Genomic DNA, 24,435 nt, shown 5'->3' on the forward strand with positions numbered 1-24,435 from the left:
TCCCTTCTAGTCTATTGCTGTTTCACTCAGACGCGAATAAATGCATTCGAATGCCTGTACCATTCAAAGTGTAAGAATTTTCTCTGGGAAATTATAGGCGATAACTCTTCGGATCTATCTGATCACTTCCAGTCATGAGGGGCTAAGTACATTGGCGAATTGAGGCACACAAGTGAATGACGTATTAGATGGGACCCTAAAATTAAAATCCCCCACATCTCTAGGTGCTTCTCGCAGAAACTGTCATGACAGTACCACTTCCAAGATAGCAGTCACAGTCTTTTCGAGCAAAGCCGACGTTACGGCACACAGAACACTGGAAGCGTTTTTGGATAACTGCCAGAACCTCCATCACAAAACGTAAAAAAGAATCATGCCTGGGGCCAACGAGATGGCGCGGAAACTTCAAGGTTCACATTATTTCACAAAACATAAGCAAGGATTTACCTTGTTGATGAGAATAAATGAGGCACCCATGGCGGGAAGAGATAGAATGACACAACAGACCGAAGACATCTGGTTCTGACCTTGTAGGTCAGAAGGTTACTACTAGAACCTCGACGCTAACAATCGGTGGCCCACCAACATTACGACTTAACGAGCATCAAGCGCTACTCTGATCAGCTTCTCTGATGCTATTGTTGTCCTTCAGGTATCTCTTTGCAAAACTATGGAAAATCGAAAATTATGGATCTTGGATCTTGTGGTGCTATGAAGCGTTTGGGAAGGTCAAACATATTCTTGATTTTATAGGCTTCAAAGTAAGTGACGACGTCATAACGATAGCGGAAATGAAAGCCTGATAATAATCCTGGTAATCTGCTCAAGAAGTAATTCAATACCCAAATTTTCAGATATTTACCAATGATTTCCCTGAAAGTTTTGTTAAATATAATACAACTACAAGACAAAGCGGTGGACTCGTATGGCTCATCCTCCCTCCTCTATTTTTTCAACCACGGACGTGAGATACCATTTGAAAACAGAAAGTCGTAGAAAAAAACGAGGTACGAATTTGAAGTGAGTTTTAAGCTTGAAGAGATTTACGTGTTCAGTCCCTCTTCTTTCACTTTCTTCTCCTTTCCACCCGAAATGTCAGTTTTCTTCTGTATCAAAGATATACTGCATTAGAACTTTTATCGATATCAAGTCAGTGCTTTTATCCTCCCAGACAAGTCTGGTACCAATTTATCGATCACGGAGGGATGAAAGGCTTGGTGAGCACTAGGACGGATTCGAACCTCTGATCGATCGTGCAGGAAACGAAACCTCTAGCCGCTACACCACCACGTTCACTTCAATTCAGAATCGTTTGAGGTTTACGAAAGTGTAACTGGCCTATTCAATTTTACGTCACTAGGCTTCTATTAAAGGATAAAGGATAAAGTGTCTGGCATTAATCAATCCACTTGGGATGAGTCCCCACGTTCCCCTCAATTCAGAATCGCTTGAGGTTCACGAACGTATAACTGGCTTTACGACTTGTGGGGACTAGCCGATGTGTCAAGTCAGTGTTTTTATCCTCCCAGATAAGTCTGGTACCAATTTATCGATCCACGAGAAATGAAAGGCTTGGCGAGCACTAGGGCAGATTCGAACCTCCGTCGATCGTGTAGACAGCGGAACCTCTTAACAACTGCGCTACAACCTTCCTTCAATTCGAAGAAATACAGATAAATAGAATAGAATAAATAGATAATAGACAACACTTATATCAAAATTAACGCCGCATCTAAACAAATTGAGTCATACTGTAGCAACCAAAAGAGGTAGCTCTATACTGTATATTATTTACTTCATTTCCAATCGCACTCGAGTTTTGGATTTACGGAAGCCAGCCAAGAAAAAAGGAATTTGAATGTGAACATAGAAAACTGTTAGTTTATGCCTACCAGAGAAATCAACATTAGCGCATAAATAAATTGCCAATCAAAACTCAAGACTAGACTAAAACTGACATAACATGGACAAAAGAAAAAGTTTATATAGGAGCGAAATCTGGAATATGTATACAAAATAAAGCGATTGCACTGAGTCAAAAAAAAACCGACACTATGTAGATCATTACAAAGCAAAGCAGAGCACAAATGAGCAACGATCCGGACATCAAGGCTATCATTCTTATGCAAATGAAATCAACTATTGTAATTTAATTTGTCACCAAAAATGCGATAAGTGTTACGGCGGCAATTTCCAAATCCATTTCAGCCATGACCGTAGTGAAGATGTCGGTGATCAGGGCAGGTATGATTCTGGGGCATGCACGCAATCCCTAATTAACGAGACAAAGACAAGAAGTTCTGCCATAACAAGATCGGAAACTTCGAAAGGAGACACTGGAATGCACCTAAACAATGAACAATGATGTTCTTCCCCAGGTCTCACCTAAATTATCCCGCTCTTCGACACCGCTATTTCCCATGGAAACTATGGCAGCATATTATCAGAGATTCTTCTCAGAAAAAAAAGTGGAGTAAGAAAACGCTATCAACGTTCGAGCTCTGGTTTTCCACATGGAATGCCATGCCGAACATAATCGGTCCAGTCAGGAATGCTTCGATCTTCGATCCAAGTTTCTCGAGATACGGATCTCATCTGAACGGCGTCTTGGAGAGCCCCGAATAGGCTCCCTAAAACCGCATTTATGACAACATATAATAGGCGGGATGCGGTTCAGTACATATGAGACAATACTTAGAGTTAATACGTATTTCGAAAAAGATTAATCTAGAGGAGATTAGAAATTAGAACCTCCTAGCCACGGCAAGTAGACTTCAGTACACTGATCCGGGAATCTATAGAAGCGAATCGATTCACACTGCTTCAACTTGCTTAGACTTCCTTTAGCAGCTTCGGCTAGCTCAGCCTAAAGATTAATTGTAATAGGAAACCAATTCACCAAGTAACCCGATACCCGAGTATCCATGTCTGAACATCTCAACACTCAGAGTTGCTCTGCTCAAATAGGTGAAGAAAATAAGCGTTTCAGATATCATCTCTGAAGTTCCAATATAATTTTTACTCATCGAGATGTAGTAGTTTGGAAACTTTCACGGTATAATGCAGTATGAACTCTCAAACGTTGAAGAAAGTGAAGATTTAATGTTTGTAATATAACCACATATCAGTAAAATTTCTTGCCAGGTGAGGAAGAAGTTCCGAATTCTATTTGCAAAGAAAGTTTCATCAATCACGAGATAAAAAGAATAGCTTTTGTTCTGTGCTCCGTTTAAATAACGACATTATCGTGGAATTACCATAATCTCATTAGCAATATGAAGTAGTGTTATGCTTTCGTGAAGGTGAGGACGAAATTAGGGAGAGAAAAAGATGGTGGATACATATGGGCATCCTCGGCATTTTCCTCTTTTCGAATTCAAACATTGGAAATATAAAAGCCGCAAAAAACATCATACGTTTCACTGAGTTAACTAACAACGGTTGATTAAAGGCAACATTCCATGAATATGACGTGCTGACGGAATCTGCAGGAAGAGCCAGAGACAAGGTAAGGTTTTACGATCAGGGAGGGAGCAGACCCACTCCGGGACCGTCAGACCGTAGACTGCCGGTTCTGGAGTGGGTCTGCTCCCTCCCTGATCGTAAAAAAACGGCATGGGAACCGCTCTAACTCTTACGTGGTACGTTAGAATATCCTCTCCTCTATATATACCTTCTGGCACCTTCAGCAATCTATTCACTGGTTTCACTTGAATAGGTTGCTGAAGGTCGAGGTCTCTATTCTCAAGGTTTGGGCGCGCGCATTGTAGCTGAAATCGTTGTGAAAAACAGAGTCTTTCACGACGTTTTTTACGGCAATTAGAGAGAGGTCACTGGAACCATCTCTGATCCTGCAATCCCATCTCTAGCCTTTCCATCGAGTTCCCTCACCACGTCAGATTCGTGATCGAGGAGAATTCACTAGGTTTGGCCTTCAAGATCTAAATGAAGACAGTTGAAATCCCAACAAAGGTTCTAGATTTTGTACAGGCTATTGCAGCACCACCTTTGTTCACTTAATCAACTACTTCTTAAAGAAATTTATATGCGATATATTGTGGTCATGTAAGAATCCCTTCGTATCTCGAGAGTCTATTGCATACGTCGCACACGTATGTGACGTAAACGCTGAGATAACAAGAGTTTTATGGTCTTCTTCAATGAAGAAAAGATTCATTCAGGATTAGACATCTGTAAGTCAAAAATCACCAAAACCTGAATAACACTAACCTTCAAGCGATGGAGAAAGCCTGGAATAAGTGAGGGTCCTCCAGTCACCAAAATACTCTCGAACATTCTTTTACGCAAATCCAATGGACACTGAACACAAGGGTATTTTCGCAAAAGCTTCCGGAGAACAGAACAAAGTACAATACCCTTCCAACAATTGAATGGATCATTTTTGGAAGACATATATCATCACCATTTTGCTCAAAGAACACTTCGCATGCAGCTTCTCTTAAATGAGTTTGCCTGCGTACATACTGTTGCTGGTGCTACAGGAATACTTAAGTTCAGAAACTAACCTCACATATCCAGGAATCAGGAGGAAATCGGCTCCGAGGGGAACTCTAACAGATTTCACTGATGGCAGACCGTGCTCCGCACCTTGTGCTTGAATGGCCTGACCGCGTTCAAGAGGACAGCAAAAGACGAATCGCACGCAGATATCCTCTATGATATTTGCCTCCTTAAAAACGTAGCAATTTTGCAAGCAACATAACTCAAACAAACAAACTAACAAATTCTTGTTCAGTCTTACCTCTATCAAGTTCCAATCTTCGTCCTTTATCTCGCAAATTTCGTTCCATTTTTCTACACGACCATGCACCTTTAGCAACTCACGAACTCTATTTTCTAGTTTCCTAGCACCAATATTTGAAACTTCCCAACAAGACAAAATAGTGACGCCTTCAGCAATCTATAATGTTTCTCTTTGCGAATACGGAACCAAAATTATCGTTTAAGGAGCTAGAAACATAGAACTTACTGGAACAGCAACTGACTCTGTGTACCCAACATCAAGAACGAGAGCATAATCAGTATTGAAAGGAAAAGTAGCAGCAAGGTGTGAAGGGATAAATAAGACACTAGGTACATTTAATACTTCCAACAGCGCCTAAACAGGTAAACACAGCGTCCAAAAAGCCAAGCTGATCATAAGATTCAAATTGAGAACTGATTCTTTATGGGATACTGGTGTATTTCTAAGCTCCGTAGGTTAATAACAACTTACTAACATAACCACTTTTTCATAAACACGGGATTTTTGTAAACCTCGAAGGAGCTGTTAGAGAGAACAGTAGTAACGACCACAGTTAATCCAATAAAACCTCACTAATTGACATCTATTAACATCTCATGGATCTCCTAAACTGCGATTCAACAATTTGGGTACTTTAAGAGAAAGAAAAATCGCGAGATTAGGGAAAAATTGATTTCTGTCCATGGGTGGAAAATATCTTTCTTCACGAAGCAGCAAAATAGCAACATTTCAACTAAAATTATTGCTGTCATTTGTAAAACATCAGTTCTTGTCTGAAACTCCATGTTGTTTGTTGCGAAACCTTTGATGACTCAACCAAACGCTCTTTCCTTCTCTTTCTTCGTTTTGTTGACAATCATGCCGTGTTAACAATAATACTGATTTTGTGAACAAATTGCACTAGGGTAAAAGAAAACAATGTGTTTAGAAACAGATTTAACATGAGAATTAACTGCATCTTATAATTATGCCACAAACTCTGGGACAGACTTCAAGAGGCAACCATTCTGAACTCAAAAATCCTAACGCATCTGTCCAAAATATAGAGCTCTCTATTTTTTTAGATATTTATAGAACCCTCTCATTGAGTGAATGAAATACCACCCTGGTGATAGTGACATACTGCAATTTTACAAATTGTTGTAGTGAACGAAGATTAACGGTGACCTACCTCACAGATCATGTCTCTCAAATGAGTAGGTGTCAACAAGCTCTCAACAATCACTACACGGCGCTCACGTGGCATAGTGAGAAGATAGCTAAACTAGTTGCTGTGCAAGTAGTTGAGCAAGGAACAGTTAACAGGGTTAAGAGAGCGTTTGAACAATAGGTTCAAATTCTTACCTGTTAAAAATGTTACGGAAGAACTTGACCATAGCCGACAATTTCGGGCAAGTGGACTGGTGATCATCACTCGCTGATGCGCTTTGTTCGTGCACCGACCCATCCAGGAATTGTGAACGAATAATAGCACGCGGAACGAACTCCCCAGCAAAACCGACTCTGAAATCTCAATAATGTACTCAACGCTAAGATTACAAAAATTAGGAGGCTGGGATTAAGAATAGAAGACTGTGGAAAAATTATTTCTGCGGTCTAATGAGGAGAGATGAAGTAGTAAGAGTTGGTAAGAATTTGACATTGCATGTTTGTTTCTTTGTTTGTTTGCATTCGAAAAAAAGAAACAAAAATGAGGAATCATCTCCTACTCCTTCGGGATATGAAGTAATAGCTAAAGGTACTTCACAGATTTGTACTAAGCGTTGATTCATTTTGACCACTACAGGAGAAAAGGCTACACATTTCTATAACTGAAAGATGATATCGCACAGCAAATCACTTTCTCTGCTTATTTTTTTATGTTCTTTAGTTAGGGTGTCGACTAATTTCGTCCTTAGATGTCTGTTGCATTTTGGTATCTAGCTGCTTTGAAAGTATAAATGTTTCCTTGCAAAATCTTGAGTACGTTCCTCCTCTAGGAGAAACCTTTTTGAATGTAAGAATTTAACTACGGACGGGTTATGGTCGGGTCAAAACAACCTCAAGCTCGGTGCAGGTTTGTTTCGAAGCGGCGCGACGAAGCTAGCGATTGGAATTTAGGCATGACCCTCCTTGGTCCAATCATCGCTGCAGTCCGAGTGAAGCTAGCAATGGTTACTGCTCGATTCCAACCACTAACTCCACCGCGCCACTTTGAGCGCAGCCATTTACGCAACTGCGGAAGGCATCAAAGTCGTTATGATCCGACTACGTCATTTTTTTTTCTCTTACTTTGAGTTACTTTAATTAGTTTGAGTTGAAAGCTACGAGGCTTTGAGTTAGGTTCGGGCTAGCTACGTGTCTTCGAGTGCAGCAATAAAGTTTCAAACTTATTAAATACAGTTAATTGCGTATATTTGTGTTAGATGTAGGCAAGTGCAACAGCTCCTTGTTTAGTGAAACTTCTCATTTAGAAAGTATCCTCTTTCCTTATGAGAAATCTACTACTATATAAATCCGCTATTTATGTTGAAGAGACGTTTGACCGAAATTACTGGCACGAACAAGAAGGAGAAATAAAACAATATGCCGAAAAAATGCACATACTTAGTAAGTCTTCTTCCCAAGTCAAGGATAACTGCTGGTTTGCTATTGTCGATGCTGTTGATTGCTTGAGAAAGAGATGTGCAAGTTGCAAGCGCGGACAAAGAACGACGGGAGGAACTCGACGCCCTCACTGCAGAGGTCATTTGTCCCTGAAATAAATTTTCGTCCTGCCCAATATATACACTTAACTTAACACTACGAAAAAGAAATAGAAGGGGCAGTTTTCTATTCAATGAGAAATCTGTCAAGTCGGCAATAACGACGTAATGGATGCAACTGCGGGATCGACCAACTTTGTACGCATTGATTCACGCCTAATGAACGGCCCTGTTGTTTGGAAGGTCAGGATGGGTGCCTTGGGCGAACGAACTCATAATGGTGTTTCCGTTGTCGCTGTCGTCATGTTATTGACCGAAAGTAGGGCGAAAAACTTAGCTTTTTGGGAGAGACGGGGTACTCGACAGCTCCCTTATTTCTGGGAGCTCTACCTTCTTTCTTTTGGTCATACTGTAGCTTGCATGTCATAGATCCTGTGCTGAGAACTAATGCTTTGGTTCTAGGGTTAGGTTTTAGGGCTCCAGCTGCTTTGGTTATTTACTTCCAGAAATAGGGGCGCAGTTGAGTGCCATCACACCCCCTCTCACCTCCCCCTCCCCCCACAACTACTCTTTAATCAAAGTGCACGTGTTAGAATCGTGCGGGTTAGTGTAGCGCAGTCGCTAGTAACAGGGACCGCTGCGTCTGCAACAATCGATTGATGGTTCGAAACTGCCCTAGTGCTAACCAAGCCTTTCACCCTTTCAGGGTCGATAAATTGGTACCAGACTGGGGGAATAAAAAGAACACTGACTTGACACATCGGGTAGCCACCGCAAATGATTCTGTAAGGAATGACACGCCAACCTCAAACGATCCTGAGTTGAAGTCGAACGCGTAGGTGCATCCTCATGAGGATCAGCAACCCCGTATACTTTATCCTTTATCCCGGACTCCTATAAGTGGGTATTTCTTGCGAGGGATTTTTCGTGCTTGCATGCGTTGGCTGTAAGAAATCAAGGAGGACGTAAATGCTTATTTCTAGTATAGTCGGTTATCTCACGTTGTAAACTGTAGAAAAAACTACCTGACTGCCTTCTTCCGTTCACTTTAACAATTACTTGCAAGTTACTTGCAGATGATCTCACTTCGAATGACTCAAGTGACTTCGAAGTCTAAACGATAAGTGATGAAATGTCTGGCGTTAATTAATCCGATGGGATGTGGTACGGGCATAGCGCACTCGGTTAGAGGTTCCGCCGTGTCTGCACGATCGAAGGTTCGAGTCCGCACTTGTGCAAACCAAGCCTTTCATCCCTCCGCGGTGGATAATGGGTGCCAGATTTGCCTGGGAGGATAAAAACACTGAATTGTAGCCGCCGCAAGTCATTGTATAGGCTAGTTATACGTTCGTAGACTTCAAACGATACCGAATTGAAGTGAAAGTGGTGGCGTCCTCAAGATAAGACCTATAATTTGAAAAGCATGAGCCATTGTCGTGAAAAAAATGCTTCTCCAGCATTACAACTTCATTGAAGTTCATCGATGAAAGTTCTAATGCAGTATACCTCTTTGAGACAGAAGAAAACTGAGGGATTTTGGGTCGAAAGGAGAAGAAAGAGAAAGAAGAGGGACTAAACACGTAAATCTCTTCAAGCCTGAAACTCACTTCAAATCCTTACCTCTTCTTTTTCTACGACTTTCTGTTTTCAAATGGTATTTCACGTCCGTGGTTGAAAAGATATAGGTTTAAAGACATTACTCCACGAATCTGGGGTGGTACGGGTTTCAGGTAGAGTATTCGTATACGGGATGGTAGATTATGGAGGGGGGAGAGGGGGAAGTTAGGTGATTCCGCCCATTTCTTCCTAATTGCCGTAAAAAACGGTCCGAAAGATACGGCTTCGAGCGCTCCGGGGCGCTAATTTCTATAACGAGTTCGATTGGAGCGCGCCAGCCTTTTGCATGGACATGGCGCAGAGAAATGTGGAAGAAACATGAGTATCACTTGGATCACAATACAGATTGCAGCTGTGACGAGGTAAGGATCAGTGACTTAAAAGCATCACCTCACGAGTCTGAGGTGGTACGGATTTCAGGTGGAGTATTCGTATACGGGATCGTAGATTAAGGAAAGGTGGGTGATTCCGTCCAATTCTTGCTAGTTGGCGTAAAAAAACGGTCCGAAAGATGCGGCACGTGCACAAGGCTGGCGTGCTCTAATCAAACTCGTTGTAAAAAAATAGCGCCCTTGAACGCTCGAAGCCACATCTTCCGTGGTGTTTTCTTACAACGATTAGGAAGAAGTAGACGGAATTGCCCTTTTCTCCATAATCTACGACTCCGCATAGGCATAACCCACCTGAAACCCATACCACCCCAGAATCGTGGGGTGATGCTTTTAAGGCTGTGATAAATTCCCCGTTGATTGTTCCTCCACTTGTAGATATGATGTATTTCTTGGAAACCTATGGATATAGTGAGCCTTGAGGGCATAACTATTATATCACATTCCCGTTCTACTCGACGGGCATATTAGTGCGGCAGCACTTTTTTCCCTGTTTTTTTTTTGCATGTGAATGCATCCCTTTCATTTTATCCAATACGAGATCCAATAGGATTTCATCCTGTAGAAGTCGAGCACATGATCGTCAGAGGACAAAACGACTAGTCCTCGCAAATTATGATTACGCGTCGGCATTTCACGCTCACTCAATGTCTATGGAAAACATGCGGTTCGTTGCGTTTGTAATGGCACTGTCGGCTGAACTTTCGCGTACTGTATCCTTTCACTGTGTTAACACACAGAAGACCGTTGATATGTATCGAGGTTGAGGGAAGCCCTGGGAGCGTAGAGTTAAAGGTTGGGAGAGGATCCTGTCACTCGATCCATGGCTGTGGTTTGAAATCTGTTCATTGGCTTAATTTTTCCATGATCCATGATCTCTACATTTCTTCTTCCAACATTTCTTCAACACACCTAGGACTACATTTATTTTCTTTATTTATATTTCTTATATATTTACATATGTTATTTATTATACACTTACATATATTGTATTCATTGCACGGCTATATTTATATTTGTATACTTTTGTTTTTTTAGATTACTTTTTATTTATTACTTGTCTTATTTATTAAAAAAACAAGTATATGCAATATTTTTCCCTTTCGTTTGTTTATGAACACATTGTCCAATCCAGATTTGTGCTTCTTACCTGACCATTTGATTCCCACTTCTCACTCTAACTTTCTCAAATTTAGATCATATTAGCCTTTGGATGAGCTGGTTTTTTTTTCTTCGCTGTGTCTTAACCGAAGAATCATTTGGTTCCAATGCCACTTATTTTCCATATTTTCCTGAGGGATAATGTCCGAATGTGTCCGAATTTGCTTTGGGCCTGAATTCCCCGGTGGGTAACAGCTGTGACAACCTCTAAAACTATTACTTCAACCACCCTTATCGGACAACAACTTTAGTACTAGCGTCAGTAACAATACGTAAACATTTGCGCACGTACACGACTTAAATTTCCTCCTCTTCACGGTTTTCTGCATCGGTCCTTGCAAATTATTTTATGCCGAATTCGTATCACTAATGTCTGTATTATATTTTTATGAACTTCAGGATTCAAAATACTCTAATGGCTCTCCAATAAAGAAAAGTCTCTTCCTAAGTGGAAATTGCCAATGTTCATGCAAAAAGCTTGAAAATCTATATTCGTTTCTATAAATATCCTGCTACTAAGGTTTTAGAGCTACGTTTCAATAAGCATAGACGACGTCAAAGAATTCTCAAGCTTTTTGCTCAAAAATTGGAGATTTCCACCTGAGACAAGATTTTCCTTGATTGCAGGGGTCTTCGCAATTTGAATTTCTTATCACAAGCTCTATTCAGGTATCGTAAAGCTGAAGTTTTGAGTACATTTTTTTAGTTTGTTTGCGTTTTTTGTTCATATCAATCAATATTCGCATCGATGCTTGGCTTCTGAAAGGTAGTGAGGTCTACAAATATGTAGCTGTGCTCCGAACCTTCTTTCTAAGTTTATAGACTCGTTTTTGTTAAAATGAAAACTCAACAACTAAGAAGAATGTTCCAGAAATTCTAAGCCTCACTTCTTTTGGTTTTAGAAAGTTGTCTGCAAAAATAAACACGCTAAGATATTGTTGTGAAAGATCTTGACGGATTGTGGATGTCCTGGGTTCTGAAAAAAAAAATACAAAACGAGAAACTACCAAAATTAACCTTCTCTCAACATCTTTGTACTTTTTTCTTGCATTTCAATAATATTTCTGATAATTCCATACTTCTTACACTTCTTTTTAGTTATTAATATTTTTATTTTTCTATGAATAAACTATCTTTTAATATTGATTAACGAAAACGTTCAGTATGTTCACTCGTTGTTTTCTTTTTCTGAACACGACAAGCATCGATACCATGGAGGAGCACTTGAAGGACAAGTTTGGTGAACACACTGCAGGTGTTGAATCCACAAATTACCTGCTTTTTCGTCTCAGCGATTGTTCACAAGATTTCTACCTCCAGGAACAAGTGTTTTTTCCCCGCGTGTGTCATTCCTTTCACAGATTTACTGAGACACTGGTTCCAAGGTTTTCTAAAATTTTATTCCAATGAAACGTATAAATAATGTGTTCACGTTTCTTCAGCCTCATCGAGGAATTTTTTACAAATTTACAAATTCTTATGAATTTTACAATGACGAGTTACAGTTACTTTGATGTGGTGTCGTGATCGAGAGTGTAGAAGTTTAATTGCCGACCTACAGACACTCGTAATCGACATCCACGACAATTAAGTACCGGTCGTACCGCTAATGTTGTTTTCGTCCAATCAGAATCTTCTGCTTGATGGCTTTCTTCCATTGTCGCACCATCGTCACCGCTCACTTTCTTTTTTCTACTCCCCGTTACTTCATTCACACGTTGTTGTGGGAATTCGTTTCCTTTTTTTTTACAAATCCGATCAGCGGCTTGCAATTGTTCACGGTGTTACTTTGTTACTATTTGTTGTTAGTTTTATTCCTCAACCACATCAGAAAGCGTATCCACACTAAGTACGTGCGTCAATTTCCTATCAGGATCTGTGGAAGTAATTAGTTCGATTATTTCACAACCTTCAAGATTTCACCGCAATTTTTCCTTTTGTAATTTTGGTTGGAATTAAAGACAATGTGACAACTTTTGTAAGCACCGAAGGGAAAAAATGTTATATTGTCCAGGAATCGGACGGGTATCCGCATTTGAGTTAAGCTCTGTGGACACCACGTGTCCACTGGAAATGTGTATTTTGACTGTTCCTTTTTTATACCTACATACTTTCTTGGCTCACTTCAATGCTGTGACTACGCTGCTGATGTTCGATGCAACACGAGCGCAGGGTCCTCTAATTCTCGAGTTTTTTTTTTCGCAAAAAAGAAAACAAAAACGAAAAAGAAATGATTAGAACCGAACTCGAGTAAAAATCGAACACATTTTGGTCAAAAAACGAGTAATTACATTCAGAAGCAGTATGCCGGGAAGCCGTAGTGAGGGAATCCACGGGAGAAGCTAGAGATTGGATTGTAGTTTGCGGGATCCTGGGTGGTTCAGCTCATCTCTCCCCAATCGTCTTAAAAAACGGTGTCTTCCACGCTGATTTTTTTTTTTTGCCACAAATGGACTGCTGAAAGGACCAGAAAGGTGCGTCCTCGTAACGTACCTCGTAAGGACTAAAGCGGTTCTCACGCTGTTTTTATGACGATTAAGGAGAGTTGAGCGGAACCACCTCGGATTCCGCAAAATATCACCCAATTTATAGGTTTTCCCTTGGATTTCCTCACCACCTCAGATTCATGGTATGCTGCCTCTAATGTTCTGCACATATGGATGATGGGGGTCTGCACATCCTAGGCTAATTATAAACTCTATGTGTCATCACACAACAGGTTTCCATGCATTTACTGTGTTTTAGAGAAAAGTGCTCATAACGGTCACCACCTACATATATTTATCTTGTTCACTTACAATATAATTTCTTAAAGAGTAGAACATATATGTGCTCCTTCTCAACATTTCGAGATTCAGTTACGGTACATTTTTGTGAAAGTTCTGTTACAGAGAGCGACATCATACAGTGCCTTCTTTTTCCACCTAATTACCTCCAGTTTAACCTTTACGTAGACACTAAATAGGAATAAACAGGTTCCTGGTTCTTTTTTGGTGCGGAAGATTACATAAACGGTACCGCGCTATTGCAGGAGAAAACCCAAAATGGTCACCTGGAGGGTTCATTCATTTTGTAGTGGAAACATCACCACTTGGAGCCGTAAAAATCATGTGAAAAGCGTTGGGACCTTACTTGGATCATCCTCGCCGCAGGCACTGTTTCGATGCTGCAAAAGTGGAGCGGTGATGTTTCCTTTAAAAAGCATCCTCAGCATCCACCACTATGGGGGGAATGGAAGAGTTTTGCAGAGGAACGAACTTCGCAGCGAAATAACTGTCACGGATGGTTTATTACCACCCAGTACATTTCTCCATTATATATCATCTCTTGGAATTGGTCAAAACATTCCATAAACCATGGGGTCATTAGTAATCTGTCTGTCAATGAATCAATGAGGAGATGGCAAAACTTTTTCGTGCAAGTATTAGTTCTAAAAATTTTTACCTGAACGTATGTGGATCAGAATACGGTTCGTGCGTAACGCCACTCGACATCGTTAACAATTTATCACACAAAGAACAATCCATTTATATAGTGAGACGTTTGATTTTTATATGTTGTTATTGTTATTTTTTTGTTATCGTTATTATTTTTTTAATACGGAATCCGTTGGAAAAAGAAAACACTCGATGTGTTCAAATGTTGTGGGCTAACTTCCATAATTTCCCCCTAATTGTCCCTGAATATTATCGATTCTTATCCGTTCTCTTTTCTTATCTTTAATTTTCGGAACTTTATCCTGTTTATGCTTTAGGGGCGGGTGTAGTGCAGTCGGTACGAGATCCAGCCGTAGCTGCGCTATCGGAGGTTCGGAACCGCCCTAATGCCAACTAAACCTTTCATCTCTCCTAAGTCGAGAAATCGTCGCCGGAGTTGTCTGGGAGGATAAAAAACTGTATTGATTCATCGACAAGTCAAAACTATTCTTATTGATTGAATGGTGTTAAAGATGTTCCCACAAAACTAATGGAATGTTTGCGACAAGCCTGTATCGATCACGATCTTGTACCAGTTAAAAACTTCCAAGCCTATCATTTGGCTAACAAGAACGTTCCCATTATTGTTGCATACTCACAGGCAGAACATAGCACGTAATCACCTAATGCTCGATGGATTCACCTATGCAAAAAGATTGGCGGGTCCATTTTTCCATGAAGGTCCCAATTATGTCAAGGTAGCACATTCAGGTTTTTATCTAGGACGGGAGAATTACTATTTAGTTAAAAGTCAGATGTTAGTTGCGGCCATTTATAACCTCAATGAAATTGTTTTATGGAAACAAATCCAAATGCACTCGCAAAATTTATTTTATAATTTGTTCCACATTTATTTTCTATTTATTTTAATTTTATTTTTTGCATTTATTACTTATTTATTTTACATAATTATTTGTTTAGTTTTTAAATTTTTTAATATATCTAGGACGGGAGAAATAATAAATCAAATAGCGTGTCCTAATATTCGGTGAATATATTATTATACATGTTATGTTTATCATTACACATTTATTAATATTTATTTAAATATAATAGATCAATTAAATTTAATTTTCATCTGGACGTAACTTAGATTTTGATTTTAATTCTTTTAAAATTTATTTTAGAAACGTCTGTGTTGTTGTCCCTAAAGAAAGTCGCCCCCAACCAATAGAAGAGTGTAGCTCAACGCGTCACGCAGGATTCTATCGCATTCAGAACCTCAGGATTCTTTTTTCAATACACAATAAAGATAACAGATGCAGGGATAATTCTCAAATTCGCTTGCGCAAAGAAATTTTATGGATTTTGCAAAGAAACTAAGAAGCTTACGTAGCCATTGAGTATATTTGAATAGTGTTCATGACATTGCATCTATCTCCTACATGTCTACCTTTGTGAGAAAGTTCTAGATTTCACTATGAATTCGTCGTTAATTTTTTAAATGTTATTTTTCTGATTCGTAAACTAACTCATCACCTTTTCCAGCTTACTATTCTCTTGGATATGGCGCAGAGAAATGTGGAAGAAGCATGAGTATTACTTGGATCACAATACTGATTGCAGCTGTGACGAGGTAAGGATCAATGACTTAAGGGTCACTAGGCCAGAGCTCTTCTGGTTTCAAGAACCTCCCTTCAATGTTTTTGTCAAAGCGGCTGCATGAAAATTTCTCTTCAGCCTATCTCTTACGGAACGAAATGAAATTTCGCGAAAGTTCAAGTACTACTTCAACACTGTTCGTCCCACCGCTCCTGACAACTTTATATCCAACATTAATGGCAGTTTCTTCAAAATTGGTGTAGAATTCCACATTTCTGGGACGTATGTAAAATCAGTGAGTTTTTATTAACGTTGAGAACAGTACAGTACCTTTCTGGTTACAGTTAGCCCAAAAGAACTTGGAGATTGGTGCAGTTACGTAGGCGGCTGCGCTCGAAATGGCGCGGTGGCGCCAGCGGTATCGAGGCGGGACCATTGTCACCGCGCCATATGTTCCGGCTGCGTACGACTGTTGAGTGAAGTCCCACCTCAAACGAAAGTGCTTGCGCAATTGCATCGCACCTCCCAGATCGCCCTGACCCTAAATAACTTTCAAAAGATAAGGTTCTTGTGAGGATCAGTCTTCTAGCAAAATCTGTTACAACGAATATCAGCATTATCATTAAAAAAAATTATTGTTGAGGCCCTTTTCGAGAGCGAAACCTACTTTGAATCTATTCAGCGATCACTTCTTGTCGACGCTGTGGTGGTATTCCACTGGACGGATGATCGTTTGGTGCTTAGAGAGCTGTTCGACGACTTTGAACTTCCGCAAGAGTTTGTCCCGTGGCTACCTAGAGTGCGGACAGTTCCGCAACCTCACACGGCTACGGTTGTTCTCTCTCCTGCTACGGGAATTGTTTCCCTTTACCATCGGTGAGGGATAGTTTTTCAACAAATATCCATTCAATGTAGAAGTTAAGAATTTTAGTAAGATTCTAAGGTTGGTGCTGCTCTCAATTTCGATCGTAGTCATGTGGTCCACGAATTAGAACATGTTGCAAGTAAATTAACAAATCAAAACTCGAGGGATTTTGGTTGCTGAGCTGGCAACATTTTTTTACCGGAGAGATCAGATTTGATTTCGCTTTGTTAAGCTTTGGGCGTTACGAACTCCTCGAAACCTCAACCAAGAGAATAAAGTAATTCCGTGTGCGGAGGACAAACAAAGGAAAAAACATTTATTGTTACATTATATTTATATTTGCTATATTTTTTTTTATATTTTATATTTGCTATCTTCGTATTGTTTTCAAATATCCATAAATTCGCTTCAGTCCAGGTTTCAAGTACTTTTTGCACATTATGTAACAGTTAAGAGAGTTCTTCTGGAAGAGAATCACTGTTATGTCATCAAGAAACTGAACCTGTTTTCAGAGAAAATATATATAATAGCAGCGTTGAGCGCAGACACTTTGTCGCTCTTTGGAGTTTGTGGAGAAAAGAAAACTCACAATTTTCCTTTTAGACATAATAAAATAAATAAATTAATTCGGAAATTAATCTGCGACAGACCAGGTGATTTGTTCGGGAGCAAATAACATTGAATTTTAAAGAAATATCAGCTTCTGGGAAGATTCGTGAATATTCCGGACATTCCAAACCTGTATTTCTTTGAAAGAAAAAAAAATTGAGCATGATCCGCAAAATATTTGCATTACGGCTGAGATAAGTTTAACAAGGAAGTGGTATGAGCAGAAATGTCTTTTTTTTGGCGCTTTTGTTATTATACTCGAAAATCCAAGAAGGAAATCACTATCACGCGTGAACACATTGACTCGTTAATGTCGTTCACTCGGATAACCTTTCGAGTCATTTTGAAAACGCAAAAACTCCATTGAGAAATTTCTCGAGATAGTTTTTTCGGCTAAGAACATGTGCCTTCCTACTAACTTGCAATGTGGCATTTTCGACAGTTTCTAAAAACCGTATAAAAAACTCATTCACCGACAAGTGGAGCGTAAAAATGTTCGTAAAGGTGACTAATACTTCCGATTAGAAAAGTTTTTCAGTCGCATTGAACAAAACAAACGAAAGGTTCTAATCAATTCGGCTAAAAAACGTTGATTCTTGGAATTTTTTTCTTCTTCTAAATTCGTCAATGACAAAGAGGTGCGAATAGCACAAAATAATAACAATCTCCAACTCCCCTTTTCTTGAAACTTAGGCATTGGGAAGTGTATTTATGTTTTCTTATTATGCCAATAAGGTTTAGGCAAAATTTTATTATTGACCTGACACTTCGATAAACTCGTCTTTATCAAAGGCTTGAAAATTGTTCGAGGTCTTTGATGCCACGCATATCCCATCAAACTCCTCTTCTGTCTTTGCCAAGCCTCGATGTTGTTCTAAGTACGCCACGCAAGACCTTCAAAAAAAAAAAAAAAACTGACCAGTCTCATCGACTAGTGGGGCTGATGAACCACCGCGTTCTTAAAGATTGTCACCAAGGCGAATGAGACCTACGTACTGTGCAGCATCCTTAAAAGCATCATCCACGAATCTGAGGTGGCACGGATTTCAGGTGGAGTATTCGTATACAGGATGGTGGATTGTGGAGTGGAGGGGAGGGGGAGGGTGTGTGTGAGTGTGGGGTGATTCCGTCCATTTCTTCCTAATTGCCGAAAAAAAACGGCCCGGAAGATACGGCGCGTGCACGAGGCTGGCGCGCTCCAATCGAACTCCTTGTTGAAAATAGCGTGCTGGAGCGCCCGAAGCTGTATCTTCCGTTTTTTTTGGGAATTAGGAAGAAATGGACGAGATCACCCCTCTCTCCATAATCTACGATCCCGAATACGAATAGTCCACCTGAAATCCGTACCACCTCAGATTCGTGGGATGATGTTATAGCCACTGAGTAAAGTACGAACGTTGTTGGTTACATGGTTACGAGTTGAAGTATTACTCTCACCCTAGAGAACTTTCCTGCCGCAGCTAGATACCTGTGGTGAGGTAACTAACCCAATCGATTAGCTAACCTAAAGAGAGAGACCTGTAGAGCCAGTTCCCGCCTAATACGGGACATTACTCTTTGCGACTCATCTTTGGGGTCTTGGAGTGGATCCAATTAATATACGCAATACTAGGTTCGCATGCCGATATCTTGATCTTAACTTCAAAATCTTCTCCGTTACTATGCCGCATCCTGCGACCACCTAATGCCGAGTAACGAGTAACTAGTGATTTCCTTTTGCCGTCCACTTGTTCTTTATCTCGAAAACACACGGGTCTACTCGTTACTTCTATGTATTCGTCAACGCACTGGACACAAGAAATCAGATAAACAGCACGTGAGCTCATGCGATCACCTGTTTTGTTATCAGGACATATTTTGCATTTCGGTATGATGCAGATACGGTCATATAGGAATTTGCGTATGAGACTTTGCCTAAAATGGCTAGGGAGAGTACCACTCGAAAAGCTCTGAAAGAGTTTCAGAACCGATCCAAGACCACAAAGGAAAAAAGGAATGGCTCTGTAGTACGCGGGAGCTCACCTCATATTTAAGGTTGCTAAGGATTGATTGGGTTGGTTGGTCCTACGGTAAGGCTTGCACTTCCATTCAATACTGCCAAACCGAATAGTAAACTTAGGATTTTGTTTGTTGGGCGGATAGAGCGTTTCATCAAATAAATCACGTTCGGTTAAGCCCTTTCAGAGTCTGAAGAAGGTGAACTCGCCGAACTCGTTGGTCAATAATAAACGATTATGACAACCTCGCGTCTGGCGCAAGTTAAAGAACATAAGCATTGAATACCACTTTTTATGCTTGCAAAACTAAGCAAAGATTTGTAGTTGAGATATTCTGCTGCATTTGGAAGTGATTGTTTCAAAACATCTTTTTCAAGTGTGAAGGAAGTCATAACATGTACAACAGTCGAATGGAAACATCCATTTGAAACATTCAACTGCGAACTACTAACAGAAAATGCAGGAGGTGCGATTTAATATTTCTCTCAGCTATCAGCTATTAGTATCACCTAACTCGTAGTTCAATTTGTAGATGAAGTTTTAACGGTGCTCAATGTTCGAGATTTACGACCAGAACACCAGACTATGCGAATAGGAGCTCAGCTTGGTGAGTGTTCAACCTGTGCTTGAATTCCATTTACTTCCAGAAATCGGTTCTAGCACTCTTTCCATCTTCATCTTTAAACTTGAAGTTCTCTGCTGAATGGGATTCAGCATTGCTTTCTGTATATCTGCCTTCTGTCTTGATTGTTGCTCTAGTCTTTTTTGCGCAATGGAAAAGACGGAAAGTGCAGGTATGTTAAAAACAACCATCCAGGGTAGCTCTTCGAATGATTTTGAATTTTTCAGATATTGGTTTCTCTGTCCGCAATCATTTGCACACTTGTCTTAGTAAGTATTCTGTATTCCCACACGATTTTAAACAACGAACGGCGTAAATTTACGTGAATTCCTACTTAATTTTACAACTAACTTGTTCAAAAAGTAAAGCAGTTATAGATATAACTACTCTCAGGATCCTTAAGGCATTACCCCACGAATCTGAGGTTGTACGGGATGATTCCGTCTATTTCTCCCTGTATCAGTGGAAACGGACGACCCCGGAATGCTGTTTCTTATGACGGCTTATGTTGCAACGCGCAACGTTTGCGCTCCGCCTGCGATTCGTCGAAAATCCATTTGGACGAATCGCAGGCGGAGCACAAACGGGTGGCGCGCTGCAATTGCAACCCCCCTCCCCATAATCTACGATCCCGTATACGAATAGTCCACCTGAAATCCGTACTACCTCAGATTCGCGCGTTAATGCCTTTAACAGCGAAAGAGACATGGGTGGTATGGTATAACGTGCTAATGAATACGTATCTATGTTCGAATTATTCCAATCGTTTCAACAACAAGAAACAATATTCCAGCTGGTGAGTTCACGGCCTTACCATTCAGCTACTCTATTGGATCTGTGGATATCCGCCTGTTTCATTCATACTGTATTCCTACTTCTTGTTGATTTAACGCTACCAGCAAGAAGAATAAGATATGCACTACTGGTAGATGTTGAGAATAATCAGAGAAAGCCAAGAGACACTCTACTAAAATGTAAGTATTTTTTGGCATGTCGCATGGCACCTATCAATCATCCCATCTTTTTTGTCTGCTTGTTCTTCAGTTCTCTTTGCAAAGACCTTATAGATATGGATGGGTTCTATGCTTATCTCCTAAATTTCTTGAATGAAGTTCTAAATTTACGTCAAAATAACAACAGCAACGATTCGACACAACAGCTACTGTTTTGCTTGTAAAAATAGGTGTCAAAAATTATATTCACATTCGTCATACTATAGTCTACCAATTCGAAAAAGGATGGAAAGCATCACAGTAATCCCGCAATCTCAACGAACCTTTCGGCGAGGGAATATGTAGGAAACACATTGTCAGGAATGTTATTCACGTTTCGGATCTACAGGATAAGCCAAGAAGAGGACGACCATCGGATTTCGGCGATCATTCACTTCTGGCAGACGTGGATAAAGATGAGAGCATAACAACCAGAGCGTTTGCCCCAACTTTCAATGTCGACCATTCCACGATTGTACGTCATCTGAAAAACCTTGGTTAAAGGCATCACCCCATGAATCTGAGGGGTACAGATTTCAAGTGGAGTATTCGTAATTTCTTCCTAATTGCCGTAAAAAACGGCCCGGAAGGAATGAAGATACGGTAATAACGACCAATCTAACTCCTTGGAGAAAATAGCGTGCCGGCACGCCTGAATCCGTATGTTCCAGGCTGTTTTTTACGCCAATTAGCAAGAGATGGACGGAATCACCCACCTCTCCATAATCTACGATCCCGTATACGAATACTCCACCTGAAATCCGTGCCACCTCAGATTCGTGGGGTGATGCCTTTAAGTGTGGAAATCGGCTGGGTGGGTTCCTCACGAACTTTTTAACAATAACAAAGCATATCATCTTCCACCAGCATAATGTGCGTCTACATGTTGAATGGCGCGTCATCGGATACATCACCAATAAAGGTGTGGGACTGCTCCCTCGTCTGCCATATTCTCCCACAGAGGCGCCAACAGATAACCACGGCAATCATTCATTGAAAACATGGCTGGCAAATAAAGTTTATGACGATTTCAGTGAGCTGATGGTCGATGACAGATCATGAATTGACTCCAAGAGACGTGAATTCTATGCCTGTGGCATCGACCACGCGTTACATGCCCGTGATGCGTTGCTCCCGTCCCGTTTTACACATTTGTATGCATATACATACACACATAAGCATATGCCCCATTATATACGAACACTCAGCGTTTGGAACCTAATTATCTCAGGACACTGGTTAAAAATGAAGTCAGTAAATGTATGTAAAATATTGACGAAATCCCGCAACTTAGGTGCGTAGCAAACGCAATTCAGAAAGGATATCTTTCTTTTAGATGAGGAAACATCTGTACGAACAATCGATCTCATTCGAAATTGGGTGGACAGAAGGTTAGGAGTAATACGAAGCCGAGATCCCAACGCACATGTTGTCACTATCCCTCCTGAATCGGTGAGTTTTTCCCCGACTCTTCCCTGCCAATCATTATTAGTGAGTGGACTTGGAAATTTTAGACAATGGTGCAGACACAAATCACAACTACCACCTTAGGAGAAAGAAAGAAGATAGCTCTTATTGTTGTAGGAATTAGTTTCATCGTTTTTGTCCTAGCCTATTGTGTCGTTGTTTTTTCCATTGATTAAGTGAACAGAGCACTGTATAAAACAACTTCGAAAGCAAGAGTCTTCGGTGACAGATATCACCTCAAGTACCCACACTGAGCGGAACGAATCTCTATCGGAAAATCTCAACCGTGGACTCTAAGAAGTAGTCGTGTTCCTTTTAAAAGACATTTGTGATTTAGAAGTATTTTGAGGGACTAACAATCGCTCGACAGAACGGTCCTAAAAATTGTATCTTCATTATAAGTAACATCAAAATTAGGAGGTAAACTAGAAAAAAATATTTAGTCAAATAACTGGAGGGATTATTCTAAGATGTGAAGAAAAACATCAAGAGAAAAGCACATGTTAATTGCTGTGAACAAAATATTTTGATAAAGAAACCAAAGAAAGCATAGCACATTTTATTTTCAACGTTGTGGACGTTCTTAAAATACTAGAACCAAAAGAAATGAGATGGCTCCTTTGCTCCTAACCTGCCCATGCATACACATTTTGCACGCTTTAGATGGAGAAGTAGAATAGAGATAAATGGGAATAAGTTAGAAAATTTTTATTTGTATCGAGCAATTAAAGATTTACGTGCAGAGTGCTGCTGATGAGTTTCTCTCCGTCTCCAATTGCTTTTTTTTTAATTTCATAGGTCACCCTATGACGATTTTTGCAGATTTTTGACCCTTACTTTACTTGAATAGTGATGGAGTGATTTTTTTGCTTGAAGAGGAAGTAATGAAGTGTTTCGCCGCGACAAATACGATAGTTGGCCACGATAGAGTGGGAGCGGAGAGCGGTAGCATTAATAACATTGGTGACTGCTTCCCAACTTCATACAATACGTCCAAACTCAAAAGTATATTGTTTGACTTATTGAAAAGAAACAATGGTTGATAAGGATACGGTTAAAGATATAAATAGGAATCCGAGAAGCGTAGGTCTTATTCATTTCTAATACAGTATTCTATGTGGAATGAAGTGTGACATCTGTACAGAGGAAAGGCCTGGCGCTGATATGCAAGTTTGTTTACAACCTCGATAGAGTTCTATGCATAGTTTTCAGGTACAGGTTGCAGTTGCAGCGTTTTAATGTACAGTTTCTTCTCCCGTAATTTAGTTTGTTATTTGAACTTCAATACATTTGGAGATAGAGTCGATGCGACCATGTAATGTCTGGTCATCTTCAAGCACTTTATAGTAATGCAAGAAAGAGTAATGCAAGAAAGAGTCCACAACAGAGCCAGAAAAAAACTCTGAAAGATCTTCAAATCCAGGAAAAAGGAGAGGCACTATAGAGGAAAATTCATGCACTTCTAAATAGATCCATCTCAGAAACCCAACCATAGGTACAATACCAGCAACTCAACCATGGGTAGATATACCATATTTGCAAAAATTCCGAAGCTTTCTCCCTGACCGAAATTCCCTGACCGACTTGTACGACGGTCTCTGTGTTTTGCCGTTGTTGGCGATGCTGCTCATTGGCGTAGTTTCAAAAAGGCCGTTTAGGACCGTTTTCAAAGCCGCCAGCCATCCAAAGCCTTCCAACACATCTTCCTCACCGATAGCTACGCTTGATAATGTGCGTCTCATCCACCAGTTGAGCATCATTGATCCCCCAACTTTAGGTCGATTGTAAATGATCCTCCTCCGTGAATGATCCTACGATGATCTCAGAAGCACTGAATAAATCGTGAGAATGTGCCCGAATCGACTCGACACTCATTTGCATATGTTTTGACGTTTCCCATGCCGTTGATAAAGAAAATAGACGCTAGGAATAACCGTTTGAGGAAAGACGTCAACGTTTCAAAGAACGTGTGATCCAATCAAGACCTGAATATCTGCTCATCGGCAATCCTGTTTGTTGCATTCGAACTTCATTGGTGCATTTGCATCTCTGAGCCGATTTGCAAGGACAACAAGCGCGCTTAGGCAGCCCGCACAGTTTAGAGCCCCGCGGGAGCGCGGTTTGGTGGTTCTGCGGTTTTGGTGGTTAGTGACTATTTATTTGAGGGTTATTGACTGAGGTCACAATCAGCGAGCCACGCCATGCATGCATGTGACCTCATGTTACATGTGTCCGAGTTCTGCCTAAGT

At 40.4% G+C, this 24,435-nt stretch overlaps 3 protein-coding genes across 6 annotated transcripts in view; 2 read left to right on the forward strand and 1 right to left on the reverse strand.

The window, feature by feature from the left end:
* Window positions 1–2,487: 2,487 nt before the first annotated feature.
* On the reverse strand, window positions 2,488–7,494 carry RB195_000677 (uncharacterized protein; the record flags this gene model as incomplete). Its single annotated transcript, XM_064197144.1, has 10 exons — window positions 2,488–2,630; window positions 2,752–2,866; window positions 4,231–4,320; window positions 4,377–4,458; window positions 4,527–4,690; window positions 4,763–4,921; window positions 4,991–5,119; window positions 5,937–6,024; window positions 6,110–6,268; window positions 7,352–7,494. The coding sequence occupies 10 exons, from the start codon at window positions 7,492–7,494 to the stop codon at window positions 2,488–2,490; spliced, it is 1,272 nt and encodes a 423-aa protein (XP_064053025.1).
* Window positions 7,495–11,780: 4,286 nt separating this feature from the next.
* On the forward strand, window positions 11,781–22,362 carry RB195_000678 (uncharacterized protein; the record flags this gene model as incomplete). 3 transcript variants are annotated; one of them, XM_064197145.1, is made up of 11 exons in its annotated part: window positions 11,781–11,871; window positions 15,581–15,668; window positions 15,773–15,929; window positions 16,317–16,510; window positions 19,483–19,571; window positions 19,638–19,712; window positions 19,766–19,899; window positions 19,955–19,996; window positions 20,521–20,701; window positions 22,056–22,171; window positions 22,234–22,362. In XM_064197145.1, the coding sequence occupies 11 exons, from the start codon at window positions 11,781–11,783 to the stop codon at window positions 22,360–22,362; spliced, it is 1,296 nt and encodes a 431-aa protein (XP_064053026.1). The 3 variants fall into 3 exon arrangements, with proteins under 3 accessions (XP_064053026.1, XP_064053027.1, XP_064053028.1); XM_064197146.1 differs by lacking the exon at window positions 11,781–11,871 and having other exon boundaries at window positions 15,625–15,668; XM_064197147.1 differs by lacking the exon at window positions 11,781–11,871 and having other exon boundaries at window positions 15,625–15,668; window positions 19,820–19,899.
* Window positions 22,363–23,308: 946 nt separating this feature from the next.
* The window catches only part of RB195_000679 (uncharacterized protein), a gene marked incomplete at both ends in the record, with an annotated part of 30,712 nt that continues 29,585 nt past the window's right edge, over window positions 23,309–24,435 (forward strand). For both annotated transcript variants that reach the window (XM_064197149.1, XM_064197148.1), the window contains one exon: window positions 23,309–23,356. In XM_064197149.1, the coding sequence (XP_064053029.1) occupies window positions 23,309–23,356 (48 nt within the window). The remainder of the gene's footprint in view (window positions 23,357–24,435) is intronic.

This window comes from Necator americanus, chromosome IV (assembly GCF_031761385.1).
Source record: "Necator americanus strain Aroian chromosome IV, whole genome shotgun sequence".
Taxonomy (NCBI): domain Eukaryota; kingdom Metazoa; phylum Nematoda; class Chromadorea; order Rhabditida; family Ancylostomatidae; genus Necator; species Necator americanus.